The sequence below is a fragment of the Protopterus annectens genome, chromosome 6.part0 (genome assembly GCF_019279795.1).
Source record: "Protopterus annectens isolate FY-2018-M chromosome 6.part0, PAN1.0, whole genome shotgun sequence".
Classification (NCBI taxonomy): domain Eukaryota; kingdom Metazoa; phylum Chordata; order Ceratodontiformes; family Protopteridae; genus Protopterus; species Protopterus annectens.
Window position 1 is genome coordinate 1,063,604,913 of NC_056737.1, and position 27,834 is coordinate 1,063,632,746.

The window sequence follows — 27,834 nt, forward strand, 5'->3', positions numbered from 1 at the left end:
TTTTTGGTGTTGCTGAAAGGGGGGGGGGTGATGTAGCCTCTGGAAAGGATTCCCTGTACCCATTTATCTGCTCTCATTTCTAGCCAGGCAGACAAGGATAATCATCCCCAGACTACCTCCAGAGGAAGGCAATTGGGCCTCTGTTCAGGAGCGCTGGTAGGAGTTACCAGAAAAGGAATCTCTGGACCCCTGGTTCAGCAGGCCACTTCTGCCTCTTGGACAGTGTCTACTATAATTATTACTTCCCATTCTGCCCAAGGGAAGTCCCCACCATGAGAGTCCTGGAAAGGCCCTTGGGTCTTTTGAACCACAGCCTGCCACTTCTCCTCCAATAGCCCTACACTGTGAACCAGAGAAGTATATGCTTATGGCAGAAAGGGTCTCTTCCCATCCTTCTCATATCTGGCTAGCGTGCCTTTAACCTTTGGGCCAAACAGGGATGATTTGTCAAATGGAGCATTGATGAAAGACTAAATGGCTCTGCAAAGTCACACAAGCACATCCAGGCATGTCTCCTGATGGTTAAGCCTGAACCTACTACTCTCGTCATCCCTTCAGTTGCATGCGCTATTAGCCTCATAGACTAACTGGAAATCAATTCAAGGGTGGCGAGCAGAGATGAAACCCTATCTCGGACCCCTTCAGCTCCTGCTCCTGCATGTGCCATGTAACTCAAGGATCTGAGAGCAAAGGGCGAGGCGATGAAGCGTATATGCACTTCCCAAACCTATCCATAGCCCTAAGCTCCTTGTTAGGAGAATGGATAGTAGGACATCTTCCAGAAGTTTCCTGTTGTTGGCTGCTGCTATCACCATGGCATCTACATGAATATCCTGGACTCAATGCTGCTCTTCATTAGGTGCAGACAGAATCTGGTCAGGTCTTTTAGGGATCAGCTTGATGAAGTCAAATTTTCCAGTCCCGCTGAGCGATCAGTTTTATAAAATTGTCAACAGGTGGAGAGATCCAAGTGGTAGGGGGGACTGAAAACGAAAAGCCTCTAGGTATAGAGGCTTCTGAGGAAGGTTGGAGTGAAGTCCAGCCATCCTTCTGCTTCAGGATTTCTAGGATGCCCTCGAAGGAATCATCATCAGGGGATGACCTAGGGGAACCTTCCCCTTCATTGAAATCGGTATCCTTTGTGAAAATCTCTTCAGGGGAGTCCAAGTGCTTCCTCTTGCACTTTTTCTTCACAGGTACATCTCTGGTGGGATGCTCAAGTGGCATCCAAAGATGACATCACCAGGCCCCTCCCCCCATAGAGGGATGGGAGCCCAGAACCAAAAAAGGACTCCTTCAAAACTGTGGTCCCACCCTGCACAGAGAAAGCCACTTCCAAGGCAGAAACCAAGGTAAAGCTCACATATGCCGAGGCCTCAAGGGGCATGGAGGGCTCCAAAAGAACTGAAGCTGAACCCTCCCCCTCGGAACCAGCAACAAAGCCCTGACCTCGGGAGGTCTCCTGTTCAGACAAACCAGAAGAGCTCAAGGTAATGGTGCCAGAGGGGGAGTTCTAACTAGCCCGGAAACAGTTGAAGCTGGTATGGTCAGTACCGAAAACTCGGTTCATGTCAGAGGAGGAATGTGTATGGGTTCAAAGAACACACCGTTCCAGAGCCAATGTGGCTAGAACTGAAGATGCAGGCAATCCCCTCGTTGTTAGGAATTGGTCCACCAGTTTCAATGTCGGACTCAGACAAGCTCTTAGTGGACCAAACAGAGGAGGCTGGAGGAGATCTTGGAGGTCATAGTTCCATAAAAGGACTTGGCGGACAGTAAGAAAATGGGTCCAATGATGGAGAATGTGATGTTCTTGGTAAAGTAACAAGTTGAGGCTGCTTCGGTACCGAGGGTTCGGCTGATACCAATTCTTCACGTATCTGCATGAAGTCCGTGTTGAAGCAAGAATATCCTTACCTACCAGTGTCAAAGATACAGTCGGTACCATAAGCGATTTGCTGAATTTAGCAGATGGTTCCAAGGAAACTGTCAGAACCAAATAAGGTCACTTTCTTGGTTAGGATGGGGACAAAGAAGAGGAAGAGCTGGCTTCAGTCTTTGAACTGGAGAGCCTCTTCAAATTCAGGTTTAAGAAGTACCTTTACGATCAACTTATTTTTATGCTCGGTCAGGGTTCTGGCAGAGAAACTGTGACAAATAATACAATCTTCCTGAAGATGGACAACACCCAAGGAATACAGAGACAGGAAAAAAAAAAAAAAGAAGAAGTGGTGCCCATCTGTATTCGGCATTTTTCTTTCACAATTTCGGCACCTCAAACTCAAGAGGTTCCCTTAGAGGATTTCAGCAAAAAAAAAAAAACACAAAAGTTAATGGTCTTTGAAACACAAATGGCAAGGAAATACCGCCCCTTATGCATGCTCTCTGATCCTTAAATCTCTGGGTTTCAAGTTCTGTGCTAGACACCGCAGACAATACAACAGTAATGTGGTGCATAAATTAGGAAGTACCAGAGTATACCTGCTATATAGGACTAGCTATGGGTGATCTGATATCTAGTGATTCAGCGCAATTTATCCCTCTATACAACTTACGTTCCATTAGAACAGAAAACTGGGGCAAACAAGCTAAGCAAAAGTACAACAGACCCTTACAAATGAATGTTAAGCCCACCAGCCTTTCAGGAACTGATCCTTCTAGGGAAGCATTCAGAATAAAAAAAAGGATACATTTCATTCCCCCCTGGTCAAGAATGTTCCCCTATGCCCCCCCCCAATACCCAGAATCCTGTTAGAGTCTCACACTCACAAGATCACAGAGGTGCCCCCCCCTTTTGGCCCAGGCACCCATGGTTCTCTTTGCTGTTGAGAATGGCCAGGAACACATGGCTCTCATTGCTGTTGAGAATGGCCAGGAACACATGGCTCTCATACCACAAACTTCTTCACATGATGGACTTGCTAACACAGGATGGGGGAAGGGGTTGACGCACCAACCCTCTACTTCTTCAGTTAACTGCAACAATCAATGTTCAGATTACAGGATTTTAAATTCCCTTGGGCACCCCCCCCCCGCCAGGAACACGCAGCAGGTACTACAGAACACTAAACTGGGAACACGCAGCAGGTACTACAGAACACTAAACTGGGGAAGTAGAGAAGAGTTTCTAGATCTGATGTTGTCAATCTACATTTAATCCTTGACACATGGCTTCCATTCCAACACTGGAACAGACTCAGCCATTACTACACCTTGCACAGGCGAAACACTTGAGCTTTATCCTTCCCACAACCCCCATTACCCGAGATATTATTTGCTGCTTTTCCAAACAGACGTGTTTGCCTCAGCTCTCGAGCAAGGTCCCAATATTTTTCATGTTTTAATATTTTTCTTAATACTTTAATATTTGGGCTTAAAATCTGCGGTCAGACTATTTCCTTATCATTTTTTTATTTTTTGCAATTTTTTTTGTTTTGTGAAGGGTAGATCATGCCTGCTCAATCTGATCGACTTGAGTCAGTCACCAGAGTTGTGGATGACAGCAAGGTGGTTCATACAGCCTACCTTGATCTGGCCAAAGCCTTTGATACCATTCCCACTCAGGAATCATAAAAAACTCACCAAGCTAGGCATCAACCCCTATTATTACCAGGTGGGTTGCAAACTGGCTCAGTGTGAAAGGAGCCGACTCCAAGTCAGACTGCCAACCATTCACGAGTTGAGTCCCACAGGGTTCGGTCCTGGGTCCTCTCCTGTTTGGCGTCTACTTTTCTGACATCCAGGCCAACAAGAAGGGACTCTGGCTGACAAAGTTTGCAGACTGCAAGTTGGGAGCTACTATTAACTCCCCAAGTGATGTTGACATTCTACAGAACGGCCTCACTGAGACCAGCGACTTGTGTCAGAACCATGGCCTTAAGCTCAATGCCAAAAAATGTGTCATCATCCCCTTTAGGAAAAACCCGGCTCCCATGAATTACCACATCGATGGTAGACACTTGAACATGGAAGACGTTCCGAGAGATCTGGGAACCTCTCTTTTGACTACTACATTGTCACTGTGATCAGAAAGTCCTTCTATGTGGCACATCTCATTACTAAGGGTTTTGGATCCAGGAAGAAAGAGGTCATTGTCTCCCTCTACTCTTCCCTCATTAGGCCAATTAATCGAGTAAAATACCCCATCTGGCATGTACCTCACTAGACACCTGCAACAACTGGAGAGGCTGCAAAAGTACCTCACAAAGAGGATCCTAGGCCTTAAACACTTGCCCTATATGGACAGACTCAAAAAAAACTCAATCTGTCTCATATAACCTACTTGGAGGCGATCTCTGCTTGACTTACAAAGCCATGTCTGACCCAGGTCTGTTAAGAAGTGCTGGATCTAAAGAACCCCAATCCCTCTGCGCCACACGCTCCAGAGACCTTAATCTCATTACCACAAATCAGAACAAGGTGGAGGGTGGAGGGACAGATTCATAACCCAAAGACTGCCCATGCTAAGGAACAGACTTAGTCAAAAAGAGCACCTCAGTGGCCCCCTTCAGAGATCTTGATGAGTGGATGGGAAACAGAAAATTCTCCCTGGGGATCACTCCAGTAGCTCTACTTGACAGAGGCACTGGGTACCAAGGTCAGGTGGCATGATGCCAGGGTAATCATATGGGCTAGGCTTGTAAAAGCTCCAGGGCAGTTAGCCTAGTACACACCTATGAACCTATGATACTGGCATCAAAATGGCCCTTGCTATACCAACCCTGTCAGACGAGATTCTAAATTTCCATTCTTTGCAGGAATGATCTAGCTTGGTGGATTCATGCCAAAGAAATTCTATTGGGCCACTCCCGAAGACCAAGGCCATAGTGATTACAGACACCTCCCAGATTGGGTGGGGTATTACCTGGACAAGACTGTCCAAGGCACTTGGTCACCCTTAGAGGCCAATCTGCATGTCAGTGTTCTGCAATTACCTCCTTTGTCAGGAAGCTCTCAGAGTGTAGCAAAGGGCAAGCTCTTCCAACTGCTTTCCGATAGCAACACACATTCCAAGGAGTTCCAGTGTCATAGCAGACAAATTGAGCAGATGCATACTTCAACCTCATGAGTAATCTCTCAAGCTGTCTGTGGCGAAAAGGATCTTCTGTCAATGGAGCTAGCCTTGCTGTGACCCGTTTGCCTCTCCACTAAACAAGTGCAGCAGCTATTTTGCCCCAATTTCCCCCTCGGGGAAGTCATCAAGAGACACTTCTCCACACATAGCTCCCTGGACTACAATATGCACCCCCCCCCCGCCAATATCTCCAATTCCAACATTTCTACAGAAAGCACTCAGGCTGAAGAGCAAAGTAATCCTCATTTCACCTTATTGGCCTCAACAGATATGGTTCCCCTCTCTTTGGGCTTATCTGGTTCAATGACCTTGGACTTTGTCTGGATGTGACAGAAGGGCTGGAGCTGGATCCATTCTGAACTTCAAGCTAACAACATGGTTCCTCCAGTTCCACTAGTTGCCAGGCATCTTATCCTTTCTTCCTCAGTACACAGAATCCTCTTAGCATCTCATAAGCCTTCCACATGGAGACTATACACTAAAACCCCTTACCCTGCTAGACGGAGGTCCAGGGAAGTAAATAGTATGGAAAGAAATAGCCAGGGAATTGTTATGGCTAGACTTTTATAGGCCCTAGGGCTAATAGCCTAGTACCAACCTATGAACCTATAAACAGAAGAGATTTACTTTTGGGCTCATGAAAGAGATGCTAACTCATTCTCTGCTTCTATCAAAAATTTCTTAGCATCTCTTTTCAATACAGGAAATTCCCCTTCTACTATCAGGGTTCAACTAGCAGCAATTTTAAACTTCCATGATGGTTTTGGGAGACCGTTCCTTGGCTTTCCATAAACTTAGAAGAACTTTAAGATGGACACTATTGGGGAAAAAAAAATAAAAAATCTTTCAAAGACCCTACTCCCCCTTGGGACCCAAGCCTAGTCTTGCAAACCATCATACACCCTCCTTCTGAACAATCTGCAGACTGCTGGGAAAACATTGTTTTTGGTGGCTATATAACCTCTACTAGAAGGATTTCAGAAATTTAGGCCTTATCCTGCAAGCCACCTTACTTGATTTTTTTACAAAGACAAGAGTTACCTTACGAACAAATCCCACTTTTCTATGTAAAGTGACATCAGAGACTAATCGGTGTATGATTTGCTGGTATTCTTTCCGAACTTTTCAAACAGAAATGAATACCTTACATTTAATAGATGTTCACAGGCAATTGCCTTTATCTTCACAGGACTAAAAACATTAGAAATTCTGACCTTTTCTTTGTCTTTTGTCAAGTACTAAGCTCGTTAAACCTATCAAAGTGACATTAGCTAGATGGTAAATGATTGCATTTTCTTTCACAAAAATAACACTGCCTTGCCAAAACCTATGCAGGCACATTTCACAAGATCTGTTGCTACCTCAGCAGTGTTTCAATCTAGAGCTTCAACGGAGGAAGCGTGTGCAGCAGCTACTTGGGCTTCTCTCCATATCTTTATTATTACATGTTAGATCTGGACTCAAGGAGAAGAGCATCTTTTTGGTTCAATGGTGCTCTGGAACTTCCCTCCATGAGTCCACCCAAGATCTAAGGTAGCTGGGGACTCTGACATTAGATAAAGAAATTATGTACTTACCATAATGTTTCATTTATCTTCGACTACCCTCCACCCTCCCCCCCCACCTTTAGTGATTTTATGGTGGCATGGACAGTTTCATATTGATTATGGCATGTACTGAAGTCTAGCGGCTATGGTTTCTTTACTCCACATTGTTTCTAATATGCAAACTCAGAGGTAACAAACAGGGGGATTGTTGGCAAGGATGAAGCTAGAGAGATTTTGGGCTGCGCAAGTTGTATTAATGAACGTCCGAGTCGATTCAGATATCGGAACTGAACCCACATATCAAGGAAAAATAAAGATGAACAATACAGATGGAATGTTATGGCAAGTACGCAACTTTATTGATGTCCTTTGTGGTTCACTGTTGCAGTCATGATTGTAGGATTCTTCCTGCCAGCAGCAGCCCTCGATCGGCCAGAATCCCAAAGTCTGGATTGGGCGTCAGCTGAAGTCGCTTTTATCCTGATGTCAATGTGCCAGGAAGTATAAAGACCTCAGCCGACACCATTATCCCAGTCTTTCTTGCCGCGCGGTGCCCTGAGCAGTTCGCTGATGCCCGTTTTTGGATTTACTTCAAGGACTTTTCGTTTTATAAGATAAGTACCCCGTTGGGGAGGTCTTTTTCTTGCTCCAGTCAGATGTCAGAAAAAGTTAATAATTGTATTTCTTGTGGGAAACAAATACCTCATAGGGATTTTCACTCTTATTGTATTCCCTGCCTGGGGCCTGACCACAACGTTGCTAATTGTGGGTTTTGTGCTAGATTTAATCAGCGCACTATTAGGCGTAGGTACAACTTTACCTTCTACCATTTTGGTAAAAGGTTTAATTATAATATGTCTTCGGATTATTTTCCGGCTTCTGGTGTGTGTAAGAGGCGCAAAGATAAAGACAGGCCTCCGAGATCCAAAGCAGAGGATATTACTCCGTTATTGCCAGTTGCTGGTTCGTCGGTAGTCAGTGAGGTGCCTTTGCAGCCCCTGTCATCCGCCTCTTTTGAACCAGTTGTCTGTACCAACTCCGGTGTGGAGCTGATGGGCCTTCAGAATTGCCAGGGAATAGACCTTCGGATACTACTCCCTCAGTTGGGTTCGGAGCCGGTAGGCAGGTACCGGCTTCTGAGGGAGTTTTCAGGCCTTCACAGCTTCATGTAAATATGGATTCAGTTTTGTATTCTAAGACAATGACCAAGGCTCCAACTAAAAGGAAATGGCAAGCACAGACACCTTTTGATCAGGGTCCTAGGCCTCAAAGGCAGATGGCTGAAGATTTGTTATCTATGATCAGGGGTTCTCATCCCCCTCCTGACAAAAAGCCTGGATTACAGTCAGATTATGATTCTTCAGACCAAATTTCTGTTTCTTCTGCTTCTTCCCTTGAGCAGGGTTGTTCCTTTCCTCCTTATGGAGGATTCTGATGCTGAAGATTCCTTTCCTTCAGCCTCTCCTCCTGAGGATTATTCTTTTGGTGAAACTTTGCATGATATGAGGAAGCATTTTCACTGGGTAGGGCAGGAATTCTCTGAAACCAAGAAAAGGCTTAGGGATTTTCTTCTTCTCCCTCAGCATAAGCCTCTTGCTATTCCCCCTGTACTGGACATTGTAGAGGATGTTTTATCAGAAGATTTCCCTCTCTCCTGATTCTTTTCCCCCCTGCTCCGGTCACACCAGATACGTATTATAGGGTTCCAGATTCTCACAAGTTTCTTTTTAAGAATCTTTCACCTGATCCGGAAACAATTTCTCAGGGCCCTAAGGGTGTTAAAGTGGCCTCTGCTAAACATCCTATTCCCTCTGACCGAGAGTCCAGGGCTTTGGAAAGATGGGGTAAAAAAGTTTATACTTCTGCTACATTGTCTATTAGAGCTCTGAACTGTCAATTTCATATGCTAAAGCATTAGCAATACCTTTTGTCTGCATTTAAACAGAAGATGTCAGCTGTTTCTATTGGTGCAGATAAGGAGTTACAGGATTTATTGCATGCAAAAAGTGGGTAAACATACCCTGCATTGTGGTTTTGATTCTTTGGAAGCTTCTTGTAGGGCTGCAACAACTGACGTAGTTATTAGAAGACATGCTTGGTTAAAGGAACAAAGCTTGCCGGATCAGGTTAAAGCCAAACTTTTGGATGCCCCTTTGCAGCACTATGTTTTATTTGGGGCCAAAGCTGAAGAGATATTAAAGAAAAATGGAGGACAAAGCCAAATCTATGCAGACGGTTACGGATTTTCTACAGGTGCAACCTCCAAGATTTAGCAGGCACTGGCCAGCTAAACCTTGGCACTTTCCAAGCTCGGACAGGCCTCAGAGAAGCAGATTCAGGTGTTCCAGAGGTAGGGGACAGGCACAAACCCTTTTTAGGAATAGGCAGTGGACTGCCCCCTCTCCCAAAGGAGGTGAAGATAAGTCTCAACCCTTCCGGAAACAGTCTTTATGACTCTCCCTTTCTGGTTCCAGGTGCTCCTCTCCTGGAAGCATCTTTGGGAGGAAAGATTTCTCTTTTTTTTTTTTAATCAAAATTGGGGCCGCATAACCCGGGACAAATGGGTTTTGGGCATAGTCTCAAGAGGTTACAGATTATTTCCACACCTTGCCAAAACCGAACAGTTAGCCAGATCTGCCAAATCATCAATGGGCAGAGGCACAACTGCAGGTTCAGTCCCTCTTAGCTAGGAGGGCCATAGAATTGGTACCAAATTTAGAAATAGGGCAAGGTTTTTATTCAAGACTTTTCCTGGTTCCCAGGAAGGAAAATTCATGGAGACCAATCCTGGACCTTTCCGTACTAAACACCTTCCAAGACGTACCAAAATTAAAGATGCTCACTCTGCAGCAGCTGCTGCCATGTTGGGCAAGAACGCTTGGATGGTGACTCTGGACTTAAAGGAAGCTTACCTGCATATTCCTATAAGGCGAGAGTGCAGAAGGTATCTGAGATTCAAAGCGGGCTTGAAGCATTACCAGCTCTCTGTGCTGCCCTTTGGCTTATCTACTGCGCCCAGGGTCTTTACAAGTGCCTGGCACCAGTAATGGTGTTTTGCAGACAGAAGGGGGTTCAAATATACCCCTATGACGACTGTCTTATTCAAGTGGACGACAAAGACACTCTACTTCAGCATCTAGCTTTTGTGCAGCATCTTCTACAGTACCTCGGATTCACAGTGAATCTAAAGTCAAATCTGGTGCCCACACAACAAATTACTTTCCTGGGTGCTCTAGTACTACAACCCAGATGGTGCCCAAATTACTTTCCTGGGTGCTCTGAGTAATACAACCCAGATGGCTTCCTTGACACCAGACAAAAAAGCGCAACTGGCTTCTTCTTTCCAACATCTGGCTTCGATGAAACAGCTGACTGCAAGAAAGGTTCTGCAGGCTTTAGGTTACATGGCTTCTTGCATTCTCCAAATACCATATGCAAGACTGCATATGAGGAAACTGCAGTGGTACCTCAAGAGTGTGTGGTCTCAGCATTACCACAGTTTGGAAACAGTGATCACGATTTTGCCTAGTCTACAGCAAGAGTTTCTTTGGTGGGCCGAAGCCTGTCTCCAGAACAAGTGGAGGCCTTTTTGTCCTCCACCAACCAACCAAGTTCTGACAAATAGAAGTTATGTTCTTACCATAACGTTCCATGTTAGTTGTCTTCTTCTCGCCTTCTTCTTGCTGGATGGTTCGGAGCCGACCTCGGCTCCGACTCGGCCACTCTAAAGCTCGAGAGTTGGTTCCACCGGCTCGAGGCTCCCCTTATATCCCACAATGCTAGGCGAGAGTTACCTCAGATCTCGTTTGTAAGCTAACCCCAGCTTATAACAGAAACAGTATAACTGTAAAAAACAGAATCCACCTCTAACAACAGGAAGAAGAAGGGAGACCTACATCCTGAAACAAGAAATATGCATAATAGCATATAGCTAAGAAAGAGGTGGTAGAAAGAGAGGTCACGATCACAACTCCTCTAGGTCTGTCCAGGCCAGGGGAAGGAGGGTGGGAAGAAGAAGGCGAAGAAGACAACCAACATGGAACGTTATGGTAAGAACATAACTTCTATATGTTAAGTTGTCTATCTCGCCTTCATTCTTGCTGGATGGGACCGTCCCTAGCACCTTGTCCCGGTGGCCTAACGGAACAGACTCCTGAGAACAGTGGAACCAAAATTAGCTCTATGCCTAGAAGCTAAATCCAACTTATAATGGGAAATAAAAGTGTGAGGAGTAGCCCAAGTAGCCGCTGCACAAATGGTGTCAATAGGCAGTCTGTCTTGGAAGGCTAGAGAAGTAGCCAAAGCTCTGGTGGAATGGGCTTTAGGCTTATTAGGCAGTTTTGGTGTCTAATCTCATAAACAAGGGTAATCAGAGATGTTAGCCATCTGGATAAAGATACCTTTGAAACTGGAAGTCCCTTTCTGCTTTCCGCATAGGAGACAAACAGCTGATCAGATTTTCTGAATTGTTTCGTCCTGTCCAAGTAGTACCTTAATTGACGATGAACATCCAGACAGTGTAATTTTTGTTCAGACCTATTTGAATACTCCGGAAAAAGACAGGAGGTCAATGCATTGGTTTAGATTTGATGTTGAAACCACCTTAGGCAAAAAGGACGGGTTAGTTCGTAAGGAAACTCTGTCCTTATGGAACACAAGGTAAGGAGAACGACAACTGAGTGCTTGAAGTTCTGAAATTCTTCTAGCTGATGTGATAGCCACCAGAAAGAGAGTTTTCCATGATAATAACTTTAAGGAACATGAAGCTGCAGGTTCGAAAGGGGAAAGAATCAAAGAAGCAAGAACTAAATTTAGGTCCCAAGGAGAAGGAGGATTTCTTACAGGAGGTCTGAGAAGAAAAACTCCTTTCAAAAAGGCTTTGCAGAGTTTGTGGGACATTAGGGCGGATTCAGAAATACCCACATGGAAATTAGAAATAGCTGCCAATTGAACCTTAAGAGTAGATGGAGATGAACCTGCATGGAAGAGTTCAGCAAGAAAATCAAGGACTAGTTGGATGGAAGCGGTGAAAGGATCTATGTCCTTTCCTTGTGCCCAATATGAAAAGCGCTTCCACTTACTCAAATAAATCTTCGAGTGGAAGATTTATGGGAAGCTATCAAAATATCTCTAACAGAGTGAGATAATTGAGGAAGCCTGGCTACGGTTGGAAGTGGAGGAACCAAGCAGTGAGGTTCAGAGAGGGAAGGGAGCGATGAAACTGACCCGACTGATGGATCAAAAGATCTGGAACTAGGTCCAGATTCCACGGTCACTCCAAAAGAAATCGATGCAGAAAGGGGAACCACACTTGTCGAGGCCAGTAAGGAGCAATGAGGATCAATGAGGCCTTCTGAGCGATAGCTTTCTGTATTACTTGAGAGATCAGTGGGAAAGGAGGAAATGCATACAGAAGTCCCCGGGGCCAAACTTGGACTAGCGTCCCTGCTGGGTTGGCCTGGTAAAGGGAATAGAGTGAAGTATTCTCTGCACTTGCTGTTTTGGGGAGTAGCAAAAAGATCGCAGCAAGGCTGACCCCACTTGAGAAAAATCTCTCTCACTACAGAGTCTTTCAGAGACCACTCGTGAGGCATGAGAATAGCTCTGCTCAACTTGTCCGCAATGTGATTGGACTTCCCGGGGATGTGCGTTGCTATCAGAAAACGCTGAGAAGAAATCGCCCATTGCCACAGTCTGAGTGCTTCTCGACACAGGGGGTATGATCTGGTTCCGCCTTGTTTGTTGATGTACCACACTACAGACATATTGTCTGTCTGGATTGCAATCGTTCCTAAGGGAAGAGAGTCTTGAAGGGCTTGCAACGCTAAAAGCACTGCTCTCATCTTCAGAACATTTATGTGCAAGTGGCATTCGTCTGGTTGCCATGTGCCCTGGACTGTCCTGCCCTGATAATGCCCCCCCCACCCGATCAGGGAGGCATCCGTTGTCAGAGTAGCAACCGGAGGAGGTGGAACAAATGGTCTCCCCAACAGGAGCTGGGGGGAAGACATCCACCACATGAGATGCTTTTGCACGCTGTGATCATAATGGTGTGAGACATTGGAAGTTCCTGGTATGACCATTGAGAAAAGAGCATCCACTGAAGGATCCGCATGTGGTATCTGGCCAATGGAAGGAGGGGTATGGCCGCTGCCATGATTCCCAACACCTTTAGAACTAACCTGGCTTTGGCTCTGTTGTAGTTGAGAAGTAGAGATACCAATTTTTGAATGTCTGATATCCTTTGGTTCGTTAGTGTTGCAGACATGTTTACAGTATCTAAATTTGCGCCTATGTAGGTAATAGTACGACAAGGCGACAAAACAGACTTTTCGCAATTTATTGAGATACCCAGATTTTGACAGACGCGAAAAGTGTAATCTCTGGCCATCAGAAGGAGATGCTTGGTGGGAGCTGTGAGGAGCCAGTCGTCCAAATATGGAAACACCTGGAATCCCTGTCGTCTCAGGTGAGAAGCTACCACTGCCATGCATTTGGTAAACACCCGGGGGCAGTGGTGAGACCAAAGGGCAGGGCCCTGAATTGAAAATGACTGGTCCCCAGCCTGAAGCGGAGGAATCTTCTGGAGCGTCTGTTCATTTTTATGTGATAGTACGCGTCCTGAAGGTCTATAGAGCACATCCAGTTTCCTTTTCCCAATAGGGGAAGAATGGATTGCAGCGTGACCATCCGAAATCTTGTTTTCTTGACCGATCTGTTCAAGATACTGAGATCCAAAATTGGTCTCCAGTCCCCTGTTTTCTTTGGAACTAAAAAGAACCTTGAGTAGATTCCGGATCCTAGTTGGTCTGCTGGCACTGGCTGAATAGCTCTTTTGCAAGCAGTTTTGAAATTTCCAAAGCTGCTATATCCCTTTGAGCGGGTGGAACATCTGGAAGGGATTTTTGACTGATTTGGAAAACGAAGAAAGGGAATAGAATAACCTTCGAAATGATGGACTGTACCCATTTGTCTTGTGTCAAGGATAGCCAGGCTTCTGGGTACAGTGACAATCTTCCCCCGACTGCCTCCGAAGATGGGCAGTCGGGCAACACCTCAGGGATGCTGAAAGGGCTTATCGGAGGACGTTTCTCGATTGCCCTGGTTCTGCGGACCCCTCTGCCTCTAGGGCGGCGTCTACCATTGTTGTTCCCCTCTGCCTCTGGCGGGAACCGACTCTGTGCATCAGGCGAAGTCCCTTGAGATTGTTTACGGAACCACATCTTTCCCCTTCTGGCCTTTGGGGTAAGGCCTAGAAGGAGTAGAAAAACGGACTCCGGCGGCAGAAAGGGTCTTGCCACCAGTCTCGCACCTAGTCAGGGTTTCTTTCACTTGTGGACCAAAAGAGATGATCCATCAAAAGGGAGTTCGTGAAAGACGCCTTGAAAGGTTCCAAAATTGCATAGCCTCATCCAGGCGTGCCTACGTAAGGCTACCCTGTTCCTGCGGCTCTACTCGCTCCATCGGCCGCATAAGAAAGGAGGCGCATGGAGGAGTTGGAAATAGAATTAGGATAGCCAGCTGCGTGTTCATTTTCTCTTGGAAACCCGCAGCTGTAGGGTCCTTCAGCATTTCACTCGCTTCTTTGATCAAGTCCCTTTGAAGACGAAAGTGAAATGGCATAGGTAATTCAGCGAACGCATAGTAAATGTCGCTGAGGAGAACATCCGCTTCCCGTACCTATCCATGGACCTAGATTCCTTGTTAGGTGGATGGACAGGCACTGAAGGATCAGCCAGTTCCTTCTTTGTGGCGGCAGCTACCACCATAGCATCCACAGAGACTCCTTTGATAAAAATTCCTTGTCTGATGGAGCTGTGATGAATTTGGAGGGTCTCCTGGGAGTGGGGTCCACTGAATCAGGAGCCGTCCATGCCTTTTTAGCAACCACCTGCATGAGGGGGTGGAAGGGGGGGAACACCCAGGAGGTGGAAGGACGAGAGCCAAACGCCTCAAGATACACAGATTCGTCCTCCGAAGGGTTGAGGGCTGGCCAATTTCCCCTCTGTTTAAGGATCTCCAGAATGTCTGCAAATGAGACATCTTCAGAAGGGGAACGGGGAACCCTCAGAATCATCCAGATCTGTGTCCGACGTGATAGACTCAGGTGAGTCAATGTGCTTCCTCTTGCACTTCCTCTTCCGAGGGGCTCTTCTGCCAAATCAGGAGAGGCCTCGAAGAGGATGAAATCCCCAAAGGGAGCTCCTGAGGAGTTGGCTCTCTGCGGTCCGGGATGAGGGAGTGAGTCGACTTACCCTGAGGCAGCATAGAGGGAGGGGCTGACGGAGCCGACTGTGGAGTAGAGCCAGGCTCTAACACACTCCGCATGACCTCGAAAGCACCCCTGTCAGGCAGAGCCAGAGGTCGCCGCCCGGAGGAGCTAAGGACCCCCCTCGGCACCGACAGTGATGGCTCCGAGGCCGATGTCGGAGCCGAACTCACCAACGCCAAGCACCGAGAGGGAGAGGGGTCGGACAAGGGTCCGATGCCACTCACCCCTCGAGCCGACGAGGGAAGTCCGGCGCCGAGATTCCTCCATGGAAGAAAACGGAGCCGACGACGGAGCCGAAGACAATTGTCTCGGCTCCGAGGTGACCACAGTCTCGGTTCCGTCACGACCCGGCTCCGAACTCAAGAGAGTCAAGGAGGAAAGAGTTGGTGGAACGGGGCAGGCACCGACTGATGAGTCGGGCTCTGAAGCATCTGGGCTAGTGCCTCGGACTTGAGTAGTCGACTCACCACCCTCTGAAGGTCATGATCAGACAGCCTCGATGACCTAGAGGAATGAGACCTTTGGCTCCGTTCAGACAGCAGGGGAGATCCTGGAGCCGAATGAACGGAGCCAAGAGAAGGTGACCTAGACCTCTTTCTGGTTGTCGGCTCAAGATCTTGTCGGAGCCGACACGGTACTCGATAACCTCGGCCCCGGCCGGAGCCGAGGAAGCCACAGAAACTGTGAACTGAGTCTTATCGGCTCCAGCCGGAGCCGATAAAGGCAAAGGTTGAACAACCTGAGGTCTCGGCTCAGAAGCCGGAACCGAAGACCTCGATGCCTTGGAGGGCTTCCCTGTTGAGACAGACAGGGAATCCTCAGGCTTCAACAAGCCTCTCAGAATAAGCTTGTTTTTTCTTTCCTGCAGGACCCTGGGGCTGAAGCCATGGCAAACAGCACAGGAGTCCTGCAGGTGCAAAGGCCCCAGACAATAGACACAAGAAGTGTGAGCGTCTGTCAGAGACATTTTCTGACAGCACGCATCACACTTCTTGAATCGAGACCTTTGTTTTTAGACATAGCCTAACTGGTGAACACAAACACACACTCAAACACACCAGTTATACCCTGTCAAAATAACTACTTTAGTAAAAATACTAAAAAATAAAGTACAATAAACAGTATTTAAACTACACAAACACTCCCTAGGGAAGGGAAGGCCCAAGGCCCAAGGGAAGAACTAAAAGTTCTTTTAAACAAAAAACGGGAAAAAATTAGGTCGGGATAAAGTTCAATGAACTACACTAATTTGATAATAATTAAACTAAAAAGGGGTAAAAAGAGTAACTTTTAATAGAAAAAGCTTAAACTCACCAGGAACCGGTAGAACAACCAACCTCGAAGCTGTAGCGGCAAACGAGATCTGAGGTAACTCTCGCCTAGCATTGTGGGATATAAGGGGAGCCTCGAGCCGGTGGAACCAACTCTCGAGCTTTAGAGTGGCCGAGTCGGAGCCGAGGTCGGCTCCGAACCATCCAGCAAGAATGAAGGCGAGATAGACAACTTAACATCAGATGCTTCAGATTATGCCCGGGGAGCACACATGCACGGGAGGTGTCTTCAGGGTGTTTGGACAAAGGAGCAAATTCACCTGCACATAAATTTGAAGGAGATGCTCGCTGTACAGAATGCTCAGATAACCTTCAGGGACTTTCTTCTACCAGGGCAATTGTTGATAAAGACAGACAAAACTACAGTGATGTGGTACATAAACAAGCAGGGGGGGGGGGCTCTCACTCTTACCCCCTGTGCAGGTTAGCCATGGCTATGTGGTGCAGAGTCCACTTACAGGCACAATTCCTGCCAGGAAAAAAGACAACACTCTGGCAGACACATTGAGCAGGACCCTTTCGGATCCACACGAATGGATGTTCGGATATTCAGGATGATAGTACAGGCATGGGATGTCCGGACATAGATCTTTTTGCATCCCCTCAGAATCAACTTCCAACATTCTGCACCAGGACCTACCACAAACTAGCATGGCAAGTGGATGCCCTCTCATTCAGTTGGAAACACCTCTCAGTATATGCTTTTCCTCGAGTACTATAAAGCCGGACAGACCGCAAATGATTTTCCTGGCTCCCAATTGGCCTCGACAACTCTGATGAACCTAGTTCAGGAGCCTCCCTGGATTCTGCCTCAAATCCCTCATCTACTGTCTCAACAGGACGGCCGGATCCTGCACAGTCATGTAAAAACTCTGAATCTAGCTGCCTGGCGGAGCCAGGGTCTGTAAGTATCTCTGCTAGAAGAATTTCAGAATTGCAAGCACTCATGGCTGTGGAACCCTTCATTATTTTTCATCAGGACAGGGTATCCCCAAGGACTAATCCCACCTTTATGTCTAAGGTGGTTTCGGCAGTGGCCTTGAATCAGACTATTCATTTGCCTACTTTTTATCCTAATCCTCACAGTGAGGAAGAAAGTCTTTTGCACTCTTTGGACGTGCACAGGCAGCTTCGTTTTTACCTGGACAGGACCAAGATATTCAGGAAATCTGACCAATTGTTTGTCACTTATGCTCCTACTGTTCTAGGGAAAGCAATCATTAAGCAAACTATTTCTAAGTGAATTGCCCACTGCATCAAGTTACTCTTTTCATGGCAATCCAGTTCCTGTTAATATTAGGACTCATTCTACCTGGGCTACTGCTACTTCAGCAGCCTTTCTTTGTGGGGTTCCTACCAAGGATATTTTAGAGGCTGCTACTTTGAGTTCTGTGCATACTTTTTCTAAGCATTACAACCTCCCCCCTCTATTCTAAATCTAGGGCCGGTTTTGCTTCTGCAGTTTTGCAAGGTTTTGTGGCCGCTCCTTCTGTTTCTCCTCCAGCCACCCTTTCTTAGCTTTGGGACTCAACCCTACAGTCATGACTGCAACAGTGAACCACGAAGGACATAGTATAGTATGTTCGAGAGTGTTCACTGTTGCAGTCTGAGTTACCCTCCCTCCTACCCCCTCTTTTTTTTTTTTTTTTTTTTTTTTTTTTTGAGTATTGTCTGTTATGAGGTATTTTGGCTGCGGAGGTTTTGGGCACCTGACATCTGGGGCAAGAAAAACTGGGGTAATTGTGTCGGCTGAGGTCTTTATACTTCCTGGCGCATTGACGTCAGGATAAAAGCAACCTCAGCTGACGCCCAATCCAGACTTTGAGATTCTGGCCGATCGAGGGCTGCTGCTGGCAAGAAGAACCCTAGTCATGACTGCAATAGTGAACACACTCTAACATCTACATTTATGGTAAGAGTACACAACAGTATTTTGTCTTTCGGCTTATCCTGGTTAGGGGTTGCCACAGTGCAACTCCAGTCTGCTAATGATTGACAGTAGATTTTCACGAACGCCGAGGTGCCAGTGCGACGTTCAACCTTCAACGAAGACACGCCCATTTACACATGTCTTTCGAACACCCACCCAACCGCGGGGAGGACATGCAGACTCCACACAGAAGGCACTCCCCGCACTCCAGCCGAGAATCGAACAGGAGAACCTCTTGCTGTGAGGCAACAACGCTACCGCTGCACCACCGCGGATGCACTAACAACAGAAATCCATTGCAGGCACAAATGTTTCTGGTTCTTAAAATACTGTTAGCTATCTGATGGCATTTCTTATACTTCAATTAAGCTTCAGCAGTCTGACTTTTCTGTTTATCTCAGGATCCCTCTTTCTACACTGGCATTTGTTTGAAAGGGATTTAGCATAAGCAGCTACCTGCAAGTGGTTCTTTCCTAGAACCTGGATGTTGCGTTTGTAAAACTTGAGCTGCCTCATTTTGAATTTGCTCAGAAGACAGACAGACAAAAAAAAAAAATATTTTCCAAAATGAGGATTTCAACTGCTCCGATCTCTGCCAGGCATGTATCTGGTTTACAAGCATTACTGGTAACCCATCTTTTTTCACAGCAATAGATTTCTTTAAACAACCCCTTTCTTTATACCTAAAGTGGTGTTAGAATTTACTCTGATTTAGGGTCTTCCCAGACTATTAATTTCCTGCTCTTCTTTCTGGATGTTGAAAAGATTTTCCACACATTAGATGCTCATATATAACTCGGATAATATCTCGACAGAACCAAATCCTTTCATGTTGCTGATCAAAAAAGGAGAGAAAAACAGGACTATCAGTTTCTCAACAACCCCCTTAAAGATGACTGTCCAGAGCTTTCATTTCTATTCCCAACACACACAAAACAATCACTTTCAACACAGTCAGGACTCATCTTACTTTAACTCTGGCTACTTCTGCGGCATTTTTGGAAAGGGGTGACTAGACGCGTAGGCATCTACTTGGTCACCAGCTCTACAAGAATGATCTTCTGGAATGCCAAATGTTACGGTAGTACACAGCTTACTTACTATAATATTAAATACCCTAAACTTAGAAATTGAATGAGCTATGTTTAACCAACAGTATAAGATTTCAGAAACCGTTATCAAATCACAAGTCAAACTATAGCGGACAACAAAAACAAGTGCACTACTCTTTAGGACACAACGATTACTTTTAATAGCACAAGCCCGCCCCTTTTCTTTGCACGGATCAAAAAGCAAATGGAGAGTAATGAAAATCAAACACAAGCAAGGACTACTACACAGGAAAAACACTGTAATGCTAATATAATTTCAGCATTTAATTTTACATTAAAGTTTGCTAGCGTAGTACAATTTTTCAGTAAATCTCTTCTTCTTTCGGCTTTTCCCGGTTAGGGGTCGCCACAGCGGATCGCCTGTCCGCTCAGGAAATCTCTATACGCATAAAAAAAATCAGGAGACGCAAAAAAGTAAAAGCTTTTCTTTCACTCTTTTTATTGTAAGATAAAGGAGCCGCGATATAACATACCTAAATACCGCTGACTTCAACGAAGCTCACACACTATAAACTGTCAAAACAATCATCCCCAATACTTCTAAAAACAGAAACGGTACATTTTCGGTATCATTCGGGCAAACCAAGGGGAAATAATGACTGGACTCGTAAAAAGTAAAATTTAAACAACTAGAAACACAAAAACAAAGTCAGCACAACTTTAAAACCATATTACATTGCACTTTTGGTTCATCTAACTTTAAATGACTGTCAAAAGAACAACTCAAAATTAAATTATGACACCATTAAGTTTTAATCCAACACTTCTATTCAATATAGACACTACGTACCAGTGCCAGTTATTCACGTTGGTTGCATCGGCTCTTTGCTCAACAATCCATCGAGGGTCTCCTTCACCCCACTTCGCCATAACAACACACCAACTCGTAAAGGGTCTCTATACAATTGATAACTTCACTGATCAGTAACGAATTGGAAGCTACCAAGAGTAAACTATTAAATCGCACGTCCCAGCAAATTACTTTGATAGAATAAATAATTATGTAATCAAACAAGCAATATTAGCACAAATACAAGATCACTATCTTCTGGAATACTCAGCAACGGCTTCCTCTTGTTTTATACCCAAATCATAGAACTTACTAGAAACCGGCTTTTGTCAGCAACAATACCACCCACATGCCCTGGCCGACTAGAAACGTAAAGTCTTATGCTTCGGTTCCCATATTACGTTGACCATTTGGACCGTAAAAGTAGCCCGTCGCTTGACCAGGGAGCTTCACACCAAAGCCTTAAAATATAAACCGTTTGCTTTTTTCCTCTACTCCTCAGTCGACGCTAGATAATGTCTCCTTCTTGACTTAATCACGCATTCATACGCCTCCAAATGACCTCGATTTTTCTTAAATTACACCCTGTACCTCAAACGTACAACGTTGTGACAGAACAGTACTGTAAAAGTCATTACACAGACCCATTCATTGCAATTATAGTGTTCATCAAAATATATTGCTTATTTACATATGAGCTATATATTTGTCTGTATAATGTGTTTGTGAGCGCACAACTGTATACAAGATTTGTTGATAGACAATACACGCATTATATACTACACCTCTCCAATCTTCCATTTATTAAACAAAAAATGTCGCTCTTACCACTTATAAGTATTTTTTTTCCAAATATCACACCTATTTTGCAAGCACAAACCATCACAAGACGTTTAAACTACAATTCCCATAAATGCCACAGAAAAAGGCAGCAAGACAGAGAAACGCACAGACCAACATACGATCGGCTTTCTGATTGGTGAATAACGTCCGATAACCTGACAGCCTAACAACTTGCTTCCGCTTTGTACACTTCACTGAGTTTATGGTCCGTGATTTCATACTGTTCACCCAGTATCTGCACTGAAAAGGTTTGAAAATTTGTTGTGTTGGAATGTAACGTTCTTGTTTAGATATTTGTTACTTTGGTTTTAAGTACTGTAAACAGAGCGTGGAGAATTGTGCTTGATAGTTCCTGATTTAATATCTGAATTTTCTTATGAATTGTTATTTAACACACAAACAGTAGCGGTAAATATTAAAAACGCAAACAAAAGGTTGTAAAGACATAAAAAAGCACATAGTATACTGTACATTTTGAATAACAGTTAACCGAAATTGTACATTATGTTTCGTTAGTAATACTGTGATGCTTGTATTTAGTAAACTCGAGTAGTTATACTGGTGATATTTAAACCCATGGTTCATTATTTAGTACTAGGCTAACTGCCCTTGTGGGCTGTTTTTAAGCTTAGCCAATTACCCCAAGTGAGAATTAAACCCTGAGCCTTGTGTTTGTGAGGTAAACACCTTAACCATTATGCCAACCTCCCCCCTAATTATTGTTTTTTTTTTTTTCGTTTAATTGTAAAAAGTATCTCCACAAATGTATTACCTAGAAATAAAAGGGTGACATTGGGGGGGGGGGGGTGTATAATTTAAGAGTATTTTGTAAAATGCTTGTCTTAACTCATTCAAGCATAGAGAACATTTTTGTATTCTTCTAGTTAACATCCAGAGCTCCTTATGGCGTCTGGCTTTCATATCTTAATGGTTTGCCAGCTAATAATATGCAGTAGCAAAAAGGGGAGTTTATTAACAAAATGACATTAAGATTGTTAATCTAGTGTGTCCTGCAGAAGGACAATTATTTACTATTTGCCAGTTATATTTATATTTTCATATTTATGTTCATAGTTTCATAACTGAGGGTATAGTGTGAAATGCAATGGTGGAAGGCAAGAAAATGTATTGTTAATGTCCATTTACACATCAATATACTGGAGAGATTGCCAGTTATTTGTTAATGATTTGTATGTTATTGCATAGCATCAGATGATATCTTTTTTGACAAGAAATATCATTATTAAATGATCACTTATGATATAGGCAATCCTCATACAGTTATAGGAATGAAAACACACCATATTGATATATTTATAGTTGCAAGCATTATACATCACTTATAAACTATCCAATCATTGTCAGTCAAACATTGCATTGCTCATTCAAATCCTGCCTTCTTTTAGACTTTATTCTCCTCCATAACTTTATTCTGCATATATTGCTCCCACAATTTCCATTTTTTCTATGTAATTTGCTCCTACCTTTATCTAAAGATATTATTTCCAGTTGTTTTATCTCTGTTACTATATTCACCACTTCTAGTACAATTGGTTTAGACTCTGATTTCCATTTTCATTTTAATTGCTTTTTTGGCAGCCATCATAATTACAGTCAGCAAGGCCTTACTATGTCTATGCAATTCCAGTTCTGTATCATAACTGGAAAAATAATTTCCTTAGTTATACCAATTTGTTCACCCAGTATTTCTGATAGAGTAGTCTGCAGGGAATTTTTAAAGTCTGCCAACTCATTACACTCACAAAAATATGTTCCCAGTTAACTCTTTCTTCCCCATCACACCTCCAACATTAGTTATCTACCCGAAGAAAAATTATTTGGACTCTACCTGGGGTATAAAAATACCTATGTAAGCACTTCTAAGCAAAGATCCTAAATCTTCTAGACTTTGTTGCATATTTGGGAGACATACATATATTCACTGTTGTTTCTTTATGAATTGCTCATCTAATCTCTCTTCCCAATCCTTTCTAACCTCCTCTGATTGAATTATATAGTTATAATGCAATATTTTATATGCTGTACTAATTCTCCCTTTTTAACGGTGGCTTCTGTTCTAGCTGCGGTGGTGCAGCGGTAGCGTTGTCTCCTCACAGCAACAGGTTCTCCCATTCAGTTTTTGGCTGGAGTGCCTTTTGTGTGGAGTCTGCATGTCCTCCCCGCGATTGAGTGGCGTTCGAAAGACGTGCATAGAGCGTGCCTTTGTTGAAGGTTGGGCGTCAAGCTGGCACCATAAAAATCTACTGCCAATCATTAGCGGACCAGAGTTCTGCTGTGGCAACCCCTAACCAAGAAAAGCCAAAGGAAAACAACTGTGACTTCTGTTCTAGAGTCTGCTAAGTAGCATCCCCCTATTTCTTTCTCTTTCCCTATACTCTGATATCAATCCTTGATAGGAAAGGCAATCTCTGGCCTGCAGTCCAAATAAATTCTTGGCCTCTTCCCATTCTATTATCTTTCCTTTCTAATTATTTGCTCCCAATACCTTGATTCCTTTACCAGTTTTCTCCAATAAGTTTCAGATCCCTCCTGCCTATTGTCTGTATCCCTAATTGCAGTCAGCCCTATAGGCAGGATCTCCTTTCTCCATTCCCGTGTTGGCTTAGTTTTTAGAATACTTTTTGCTATTTTATGAATATAATATTAATCATGGTTATTCTTGTTCTTAAGGATCTGCATCCAAAATCTCAGTCTCTCCTTGTTTCTTGAGCTTCCTCCCTGTTTAGTCATCATCCCTTTCCACTTTGATTTGTAGCTTTTTGTTTTTGCTGTGTAGAGGAGCCTTAACTGTGTAGCTCTGAAATACCCCCTTCAAATACAGTAATCCTAATCCACCTTGTTCTATTGGAAGAATCCGCTTATCCCACTTTGACTCTTGTGATCTTCCCCACCAGATAAAATCATTCAGCTCCTTATTAATTGCTATCCACAACTTCTATTGTTGATAAAAATATGCCTGACCTATGTATAAAATTAAAGGTATTAAAAACAGTTTTAAGTGCTTGTATCTTGCTATCCACAGCCATAAAATATAGCTTCCAATGTTAAGTCCCTTCCCATATATCCCTAGCTGCCAGTACTGAATGATTTTTAATCCATACTCCTCTAAGTACTTCATTTTGTCTTGTCCCCATAAATATGGATATTGCTGAACCAATTTGTGTCTGGGTACGTAGTTTACAGCTATTGCCTTTGTTTTAGCTCATTAATTTTGTATCCTGAAAAGACCTGAAACTGTCTCAAAATGTTCTACAACACTGAAATGTCCTTTTCTGGTTTTATCAGGTGTCAGATAATATCATCTGCAAGTAAAGCTAGCTTTTCTTGACTACCATACCGATTGCATCCTTGAATTTTTGAGTCCCTTATTTTCTTTGCCAGTGGTTCTAAATATAGCACAAGTAACAAAGGGGGGGGAAGAGCACTCCCCTGCCTGGTTCATTTGCTCATACAAAAATTATCAGAGAGAAACCCACCCACTTTAATTTTCGCCTCCGTTCCCTTATATAGCCTCTTAAACAACCTTATAATTTTATCAGGGAATGCAAATGCTTCCATTGCCCTGCTCGTAAAATCCCAGCTTACTCTGAATGCTTTCTCTGCAAAAAGACCCACCAACAAAGTGGTATTGTCATGCATTCTGCTTACCCCTGGATCATCATTGTTCTGTTAATGTTATCAAATGTTTGGCTTGCCTCCACAAAACCACAAAGATCCATAGCTATCAATTTTGGCATCACCTTTGCCATTCTTTTAGCCATTATAGACATAAGCACTTTATAATCATGGTTTAGGATTGAAAGGAACCAATATAAAGCGGGATCTGATGGGTTCTTACCATCTTTGGGTATTACAGCCACCAACGCTTTCTTCCAGGATGTTGGTGCTTCTCCTCCTTTTAAAATATTGTTAAACAAAACGTTCCAGATCTTTATCAGCTTTTTACCTCCTAGCTACCAAACTTCCACAAGAATACCATCTATTCATGGGGACTTTCCTGTAGATTGGTTATACATCACCATTTTTATCTCATCTCCTCCTATCCTGTTAGTAAATGAGTCTTATCTATTTCTAACCTTGGAATATTTAATTCTTCTGTAAAGTTTCCATTTGTACCTTTTCTTCATTTTCATATTTCTGTGCTTTATACAGATGTTCATAACATTTCTAAAATATTTCTAGTACCCCAACAGGATGTGTTGTTCTCTTCCTTGTTATAGGCTGCTTAAGCTTGGTGGCAACCCTTTCTACTTTTTGTTGCCTGAGTCGTTGTGCTATAAGTTTTTGTGCTCTGGAGTTATTAACAAAAAACAGTTGCTTAACAGCAGTCTTTCTAATCTCTTGTGTATTATCGAGGTAATCCATTCTTTTCTATTTAGCATTCTGCAGTTGCTCTTCTTCTTGTTCTGTGAGATTGCCATGTTCTGCATTACTTTAACCTTTGTCATTCCCTGTCAGTAATTCTTGTTACTTCTTAAACATATCTGTCTTTCTTTTATTTCCACTCTTATTTTTAAACTCCACTTTAATTTTATCCCACTGCCTAGCTATATTTTCTGCAGACATTTCTATCTTCGCTAATAACTCCAGAATAATTTCCACTACACATTCCTTTAAATTCCTCTCTTTTCAACATGTAGCTGGGGAAGCGCCTATGCCTTATTTTTATTTCATTACCCTGAATTTGTATTTTAGTTAGCTACCGCAGCACCAGCACCGCATTCAGATCACATGCCAATAATATTTTAGTTATTTAAGTTTATCAAGATAAGATGTGTGTATATATATATATATATATATATATATATATATATATATATACATACATATATACTTTTCACATTTTTTGTATTTTTTTATATTATATATTTTTTATTTTTTTGTAGTATACATTAGTTGATGTGTGTGTGTGTGTGTGTATGTATATATATATATATATATATATATATATATTTATTTATATATATATATATATATATATATATATATATATATATATATCCTCAGTATGTTATTTAATCAACATGTTGGATGGTTATATTTTTATTTTATTTTGCAACAGTTGAAGGTGGTTTTAAGTACAAACATGTATTAAGAGCATTTAGGCAGTTTTGTTTTATATGCCTTTAAATGCTTTATTACCTTGGTGCAGTTTTTAATTGCTTAATTGATGTAGTGCTTGTGTGAGCAGCTCGCCTAATTGGTGTATATACTTGTGATTTGTGTAATCAGTTTGTCTGAAGAAGTTTGAGCACAGTCTCAAACGAAAAGCGCTTCACATTTTATCTGTATTAAAGAAGATTAACTTTCATCTGTTGGTGTTTGCTGCCTTGCTTCCCTCTACCTGTTTTTGTGGATTTTTAGTTTGTTTTTGCTTGTGCTATACCAGTTCGTTTATGGCGTCAGGATTAGAGGCAACTATTGGCGGAAACTCTTTGGATAACACGCCAGAAATTCTTCATAATGAAGTGAATTCACCTAACCTTCCAGCTCTACCGGATTCTGGCTCTTCGAACAATTGTTTACTCACTTCCCTAACTACAAAATTGGAATTACTTCTTGAAAGAATGGACAGATTAGAGCGTCAGCATCGCTCTTACAATACTTTATCACCACCTTCGCTAGTTCAGCAAGCGGAACCAGTTTATATTCTTGCCGGGTCTGCAGCCAGTAGAGCAACGCAATCTTTACGTAGTTCAGCGACCTTGGAATGTGGGCAGAGGAGTATTCCTGCCAATTCTGGTTTCTGTAATGGAGCAGCACTGGTCTATCCTGAACGAACACAGCAACAAGGTAATTCTAGCCATCAAACTACTTTTGCTAATATATTATCACAGGGTTCAGTCTCTGTGGCGCTACCGGTAGCTGTTTCACAGTCGCAGTCTGTTGTGCCCGCAGTTGTACCATCAGCGTGTCCACAGACTCAACCTGTGGTGCTTGTAGCACTGAAAGACTTCTCTAATTCACCATGCATTTTGAACTGTGTAACAGACAATTTTTCTTTTACTTTGCATGTTGGTCCAAAAGTTCAGGTTACACCTGAAATTGAGAGTTCTGACATTTCTGTGAATCTTAAATCACTTGACAATCATTTAGTCAAATTGAAGAAGATCCAGCTGGAAATTTCTTATTTCCAGGAATGTCTCGCCCGTAAAATAGTACCGAAAGGTTTGAGGCATTATCAGTACCCTACTGGACTGGTGGCTAACTCTAGTTTCCACAAAGAATTGATCAAGTTATTTGACCGACAGGGTTTTGAACTGTTGGGTGTTATGATTAAACATTATTCCCTGTCGGCCGATACACTGAGCAAGCAAGTTGTTGATATTGATGAACAGATCAGGCAAGACAAGGAGTTCTTCCATTATAAATATGACTATAACAGAGTTTTTTCCAGTCTGGATCAATATTTAGTCAAACTTAAAAATAATAAGAATAAAAAATTGGACAGGGACACTAAAGCTTATAATGGTGGGGTAGCATATCCTGCACCACCAGCAGTACAAGTTTGGCATGGCTTTAAGTCAACAAATCCACCTACAGTTAACGGTTCTGCAGAGTTGGACCCGAATGTTACCCGCTCGGACTCTCAACCATTACAGAACACACTTGCTTCTAAAAGTGGCTCGGCTTCTGGTTCGGTCACTCAACCTGAATTGAGATGAAGTGAGAGACTACAAAATAACTATAAGTTGGGACAGTTTAAGGATAATGCATATAACCCTAATTTTTAGGGGCAAAACCAAAACAAACATCTTTCAACAGAAGTCAAAGCAGAAATCAAGGTTTCATAGGACATGAGTTTTTTGATTCTTCTAGTCCTGTATCAGGGAAGGATTTTCATGCCACGGACATTTTAAATAGTACTGTTGATGTTTCTGCTTTCCTTGACAGTTCCCATTTTCTGACAGCCT

At 43.3% G+C, this 27,834-nt stretch overlaps 2 protein-coding genes across 3 annotated transcripts in view; one reads left to right on the forward strand and one right to left on the reverse strand.

Annotated features, from left to right (window-relative positions):
* AHSA1 (activator of HSP90 ATPase activity 1) overlaps window positions 1–20,635 on the reverse strand; it is a 926,619-nt gene extending 905,984 nt beyond the window's left edge. The window contains exon 1 of one of the 2 annotated variants that reach the window (XM_044074685.1): window positions 20,057–20,635. In XM_044074685.1, coding sequence (XP_043930620.1) covers window positions 20,057–20,136 — 80 coding nt within the window. In that variant the 5' untranslated portion in view covers window positions 20,137–20,635. The remainder of the gene's footprint in view (window positions 1–20,056) is intronic. The other variant, XM_044074684.1, reaches the window with a different exon arrangement.
* Window positions 20,636–20,901: 266 nt separating this feature from the next.
* The window catches only part of VIPAS39 (VPS33B interacting protein, apical-basolateral polarity regulator, spe-39 homolog), a 1,635,849-nt gene continuing 1,628,916 nt past the window's right edge, over window positions 20,902–27,834 (forward strand). The window contains exon 1 of the mRNA XM_044074687.1: window positions 20,902–21,147. The gene's annotated coding sequence lies outside the window, so the exon portion shown is untranslated. The remainder of the gene's footprint in view (window positions 21,148–27,834) is intronic.